The sequence below is a fragment of the Rhinoraja longicauda genome, chromosome 3 (assembly GCF_053455715.1).
Source record: "Rhinoraja longicauda isolate Sanriku21f chromosome 3, sRhiLon1.1, whole genome shotgun sequence".
Taxonomy (NCBI): Eukaryota; Metazoa; Chordata; class Chondrichthyes; order Rajiformes; family Arhynchobatidae; genus Rhinoraja; species Rhinoraja longicauda.
Genome location: NC_135955.1, coordinates 15,724,461 through 15,731,462, shown reverse-complemented (window position 1 = coordinate 15,731,462; position 7,002 = coordinate 15,724,461). Strand labels below are relative to the sequence as shown.

General features: G+C 43.9%; 1 protein-coding gene across 1 annotated transcript in view; it reads left to right on the top strand.

Moving 5' to 3' along the window:
* The first annotated feature begins 671 nt into the window (after positions 1-671).
* The window catches only part of sap30l (sap30-like), a 29,235-nt gene continuing 22,904 nt past the window's right edge, over positions 672-7,002 (top strand). The window contains exon 1 of the mRNA XM_078396861.1: positions 672-1,478. Coding sequence (XP_078252987.1) covers positions 1,293-1,478 — 186 coding nt within the window. The 5' untranslated portion in view covers positions 672-1,292. The remainder of the gene's footprint in view (positions 1,479-7,002) is intronic.

Here is a 7,002-nt window from a genome sequence, read left to right as displayed (position 1 = left end):
GTGTGTAATTTATGTATAATTTATATTGTGTGTGTGTGTTGTTTGAGTCTCTGTGCCTGTGCTGATGTTGCAAGCAAGATTTCCGTTACATCTGTACCTCGCCGTACTTGTGCATATGACAATAAACTCGACTTGACAGTAGTGTAGGAAAAATATAAACTCCCCCGACATTGTCGGAACAAAACTGTTGTATTAGAACAAAAAAAATAGATGTTTTTTTAATTTATGAGAAACATACTTTTATTTGCCATTTCGTATAATTAATCGCTACTTGCAGAGCCCACGGCACTTTCTTTTTGAACCGCGTGTGCAATCTTTCTTGTTTTTTGTTGTTGTCGTGCATTTGTTTTCGGGGCATTGGAAAGCAGGCGTCTAATACTTTGCAAGAAGAAGAAAAAAGATCCCCTTCGCCCATTGTCTCCACACTCCTTCCGCATCCAGCCTGCCCACGCGTGCAAGCCCGGTATCGGCGAGCGCGGCATGCCGGGAGATGTAGTCCACACGCCATGGCGAACGGAGGCAGAGTGCCGGGCAGGGGACTCCGTTTCCCGGCGCCCTCCACGGTAGTCGCAGTCACTACCAGCCGCCACCAATCAGAGCCCCGAGCCGTGCGCGTTTGGAACGTTGGCAATGTATCAATGCAGAGGCATTATTTCCTGATTCCATTTGGAAGGGTTGTACATGGCAACAGCTGTTGGGCTGGACCTGTGTATTGCAGGCAGACCCAGTGCAATATATATATATTTTAGTTTTTGTTCTTTTTTTCTTTCTCTTTGCCCCTCTAGCCCTCACTCCCCTGCATTCCTGAGAGAAAGGACGCGTGCAATACCATCCATAAGTCTGACGTGTGTCCTAGACTGAATGAAAACACCATACTTCAATCCCGGTAGCTCTCTGTGCGTGTGTGTATTTTTTTTCGTCCCCGCCCCCCTTTTTTAATTTTTCTTCAAAGACGCGCATTAACGCCGCAAGATTGTTGGAGAGGTTTCCACGGCCATTGTGAGCTGGCTGGGAGAAAGAACATTCGTTTTTTGTTTAAATTGCAGGAATTAAACCCATGCCAAAGTTATAGCATGAGTTCTTTAACCCGCCGTTAAAGGAACACGTTCTGCCATATTGAATTCTTTTTTTCATAGACATGTATTCTTGTTTTCAAAAATAGTTAATTTTTTTCTTGTTGTGGAAGTGGGAGTACAACCGACAGTCTCGAACCGACACAAGAGTTGATAGACCCGTTCCCTGAAGGGGGAGGGGATTTGAAGAAAGCCAAAAAAAAAGGGTAACAAAAAAGAATGAACGGTTTTAGTACCGAAGAAGACAGTCGGGATGGCGGCGCCGGGGCTCCAGGTTTTGGCCACATTTGCTGTCTGGTTGACGATGGAGAGAGGTGTAACCGCCCTGCCGGCAACGCTAGCTTCAGCAAGAGGATTCAGAAAAGTATTTCGCAGAAGAAACTCAAACTGGAAACCGACAAGAACGTAAGTATGAATATATTTTTTTTAAATTGCCTTCATTTTCCAGACCAGTCACATTTCGCCAAAAGTAACCCAAGTTCTCCTGTAAATAAAGGGAGGGGACGGGAATAAACTATTTTCAGTATCTGCAACTCAGCAGTTGAGAGATTGTCATGAGGCCTGAAATGTGCATTTCAACACGCTGTAACCACTTAACCTGCCAAAGAGACGCCTTTAAAAATTAAAACACCCGGTCGGATTTTTCGATTCCATTATCCCAGATCTTTGTTTTGAAGTCGACCATCATTTTCACAACCTTAGCTAGATAGTAAAACCTCAAATAAACGGTGTTTCACGAATGACCTACAGTTTAACATTGGTGAGTCGGTGGCAAACGACTTGGTGAGTGAAGTCTCCCAGGCAATTATAGTAAATAACACCGTAGAGTTGGTTACTACGCAGTTTACTATTCAGACCATAAAAGCTCCAGCTTCCATTCTTGACTTGTGCTGTTTTAATTGTATCCACCGAAAAGGCTGCTTGCAGTTAACCCCAGAACTGATCGTTGGTGGCTGCATGGTGACTCTTTAATGACTTTGTACATCGAGCGAGAATATATTTTTGGCTTGCCTAGCCCTCATGGTCATGGTCCGTTGACACAGCCTCGTCGGACCCGTGAACATTGCACGTTTGTTGCACTTGTGCTGACAGCCTTTGTAATATTAAATGCTGCCGGTGAATTGGTAGAAAATTAGATCACTCAATGAAAGCGACTATTTCAAAACAGTATAAAATAGGAATTGCACTTGTATACAGTCTTGCAACTCCTCCTTCATCCACTGAAGTAGTGTTTTTTATATGTCCATGGCTAATCTTTGTGACATGTGGCAGACAGTTTGTTACCCCTCTTGCAAAGAGAAAGGTGATTTTGTTTTTGCAAGTTTGATTGACTGATGTATCAGGGCACTGAGAAAGCCCCAGTCCATCCTTCCCAGAACTCCTTTGATTGAATTAATTGAAAGTTACAGCTTGGAAACAGGCCCCTTCGCCCATTGAGACCACGCCGACCATCGATCACCCGTTTACACTAGTCCTATGTTATCCCACTGTCACTACACCCTATGGGCAATTTACGGAGACCAATTTACCTTCAGACCCGCGCATCCTTGGCATGTGGAAGGAAACCCACACTATCACAGGGAGAACATGCAAACTCCAAACAGACGGCACCGGAGGTCAGGATCAAACCAAGCTCTCTGATGATGTGAGGCAGGAGCTCTACCAGCTGCATCACCCTACCATCCTGTCGTTGACTGACTTCCTCCAACTGGGTTTTCATCCATGGCACATGTACTAAAATCTAATGTGTCCAATGCAAGTCGGACCTTATTTGATCAATCTGAAGAAGGGTCTTGACTTGAAACGTCACCCATTCCTTCTCTTCAGAGATGCTGCCTGTCCCACTGAGTTACTCCAGCATTTTGTGTCCACCTTCATTCTACCTTATTGTTCCTGAACTATGCCATCTTTGATATCATTTGCCACACCAACTTTCCTCTCCGCCTCTTTTTTTCACTCAACTGGTCAAGTTCAACTTGCGTCCTATTATTTTCCATCCGAGTTGTGGTTTACTTACCAAAAGTGGCTTCTCTTCCTTGACTTGTGTTGTTTGTTCTGGCATCCCCCAAGGATCTATCCTTGTCTCTCTCCTTTTCACATCACCATGGCAACTCATCTCAGAAATGCAACGTTGGTTTTCCACATACACATATAACAGACTCGCACCACCCTGGCCACACTCTCATTTCACCCTGTCATTGGGAAGAAGAAACAAATGTTGGAAAACTGTGACCTCCAGGTTGTGGAACAGCTTTTTCCCAACAACCATCGGGCTCTTCAACACTACAAACAGCAACTAAACGATGAACTGTCTTGGACACAAAATGCTGGAGTAACTCAGCGGGTCAGGCAGCATCTCTGGAGAAAAGGAATAGGCAATGCTTCGGGTTGAGACTCTTTCTTCAGACTGGTGAAGGGTCTCGACCCAAAAGTCGCCTATTCTTTTTCTGCAGAGATGCTGTCTGACCCACAAAGTTACACCAGCATTTTGTGTCTATCTTTGGTGTAAACCAACATCTGCAGTTCCTTCCTACACCGATGAACGTGCCTTGGTTGCACTAGGAGCTCTGGGTTTTTGCTTTGCACTAATATTTTTAATTTATGGAACTTTTATGTTTGTTTATTATGTTATCTATGAGTACTATCTTTACAGGCCTGTTGTGCTACTGCAAGTAAGAATTTCATGATTTAATTTTTGGTACGTATGACAATTAAACACTCTTGAGAAAAGGTTGACCCACCACAGATGACACCCTGTGCTGCCTCAATAGTGACCTGCCCTCACTATCTCTAAACTATCAGTCTGCTCGTTTAGTTTATTGTCACATGTACCGAGCGAGGTACTGTGAAAAACTTTTATTGATGCGTGCTATTCAGTCAGCGGAAATACTATACATGATTTGAATCAAGACGTCCACTGTGTGCAGATACAGGATAAAGGGAATAACGTTTAGTGCAATGTAAAGTCTGATTAAAATAGTCTGAGGGTCTCCAATAAGGTATATGGTAGTTCAGGACCGCTCTCTAGTTGGTATATTTGACAATTAAACACTGAGGAGGTTTACCCGATGGCACCCTGTTCTACCTCACTAGTGATATTTCACGTGTTCAAAATACTGTCTCACTATAACCTTTTCTTCATATGTAGTCTTCTCTTTGACTGGTTATTTCATAAGTTATCGGAGCAGTAGCAGGCCATTCGGCCCATCGGGTCTACTCCGCCATTCAATCGTAGCTGATCTATTTTTCCCGAACAAAAGCTTTTCACTGTACTGCAATCCACATGACAATAATAAACTAAACGAAACTTTTTCTGCACCATCTATATGAAACTGCCCCAGGCTGAATGCAAACTTTTTATTTAATCTCAATGAACACACCACCTGTACACACTTTCTACCATCTGTAACATTGCCTAATTCCCCTGCCACAGAATACCTGCTGAAGCTTTATTGCATGCTTCTCAAATGTGCATGCTCCCTGGCCAGCTTCCCTGTACTTTTGCCTTTGTATAACTGAAGCCATCCAAATATTACGTTCCCATTCCCCTATTCCAATTTGCAGTCGCCCATCACCTTCATGTTTGCTGATCTATACTGGGAGCTTTTTAAACAGCACCATGACATTAGTATTCATATCCGTGCTTCTACATTCTCGCCATGATGGGCACAAGACCTTTGGCCCACCAAGACCACGCTGACCATCAAGTATCCATTGAACGAATCTTGCACACATCCTGTTATATTTGTCAAGGGTGTTTAATTGTCATTTACCCCTGGAACGGGGTGATTACATTCTTTCTTGCTACAGCTTTAAAGTTGCAGAGTCTTCCAGCGAGGAAACAGGCCCAACTTACCTACACCGGCCAACATGTCAATAGACAATAGGTGCAGGAGTAGGCCATTCGGCCCTTCGAGCCAGCACCACCATTCAATGTAATCATGGCCGATCATTCCCAATCAGTACACTGTTCCTGCCTTCTCCTCATACCCCCTGACTCCGCTATCGTTAAGAGTTCTATCTAGCTCTCTCTTGAATGCATTAAGAGAATTGGCCTCCACTGCCTTCTGAGGCAGAGAATTCTACAGATTTACAACTCTCTGACTGAAAAAGTTTTTCCTCATCTCCGTTCTAAATGGCCTACCCCTTATTCTTAAACTGTAACCCCTGGTTCTGGACTCCCCCAACATTGGGAACATGTTTCCTGCCTCTAATGTGTCCAACCCCTTAATAATCTTATATGTTTCGATAAGATCCCCTCTCATCCTTCTAAATTCCAGTGTATACAAGCCTAGTCGCTCCAGTCTTCCAACATATGACAGTCCTGCCATTCCGGGAATTAACCTAGTAAACCTACGCTGCACTCCCTCAATAGCAAGAATATCCTTCCTCAAATTTGGAGACCAAAACTGCACCCAGTACTCCAGGTGCGGTCTCACTAGGGCCCTGTACAACTGCAGAAGGAGCTCTTTGCTCCTATACTCAACTCCTCGTTATGAAGGCCAACATTCCATTGGCTTTCTTCACTGCCTGCTGTACCAGCATGCTTCCTTTCAGTGACTGTTGCACTAGGACACCCAGATCTCGTTGTACATCCCCTTTTCCTAACTTGACACCATTCAGATAATAATCTGCCTTCCTATTCTTACCACCAAAGTGGATAACCTCACACTTATCCACATTAAACTGCATCTGCCATGCATCCGCCCACCCACACTACTTGTCCAAGTCGCCCTGCACCCCGCAACATACCATGCATGTCCCATCTACACTAGTCCCACCTGCCTGCATTTGGCCCATATCCCTCTAAACCTGTCCTATCCATGTACCTGTCTAAATGTTTCTTAAAGGTTGCAATAGTCCCTGCCACATCTCCCTCCTCCAGACGTTCCATACAGCCACCACCCTTTGAGTGGAAAAGGTTCCCCCTCCGGTACCTATTAAATCTCCCCTCCCCTTAAACCTCTGTTTCTCGATTCTATACCGATACATTAATGCAACCACATAGCAAATGCCTATATATATAAAATAAACAATAATACATTAAATCAACAGGGATATAGTAACCAGACCATAGAAGTGCATTCAGGCTGCATTTTAATCAATTCTTTCCTTTCTCGCCCTCTCCTTCACTAAAATGCCACCTACATAGGAGCAACTTGCTGTGATCAAGTGATCTACCAACCCATGTCTTTGGGAAATAGGAGGAAATAGCTCTTGAGGAATCTTATGCAGTTTCGCAGAGACTGCATCAACATCACACAAAGGACTGGAGAGTAGGATTGAACCTTGGTTGTTGGAGTTGTGAGGCAGCAGCTGTGAGATTTTCCCACACGCGACCAAATTTGGCTATTGCTACCTCCAATCTCCATTTTCTGAAACAATCCGCTCTCCAACAGTATTGGCCTTTGTAGAAAAAAAACCTGTAGATGCTGTTTTATACGAAAGATAGACACAAAGTGCAGGATTAACTCAGCGGGTCAGACAGCATCATTGGAGAAAAAGGAGGGGTGGCATTTCGGATTGTGACCCTTCAGACTTTGGATCATCCCTGAATTTAATAATTTCCACCCACCACGGATAATTGTTCTCGGCATTCCTAAACTAGCAGGGAATGGAGGGATAGGGATAAGAGTTGGTCTTGGCATCATGTTTGGCACAGTCATTGTGGGTTGAAGGACCTGTCACTGTGCTGCACTGTTCTATGTTGTATGTTCTCCGTAATCGTACCCCACTGTGCTCCTTTAAGTTACTCCTTAAAATCTGCATGTTTGGCCAAATCTTTGTTTGCATCCCTAATATAGCTCAGTGTGAAAGTAAGTAAATATTCTCGCCAAGTGTCTTGGATGTTTCGGCATTATATCAAAACAAGTTGTGACTTGTTGAACAGTGCCTTCCTTTATAGTGCTATTGCCAGACTAGGTTTGTT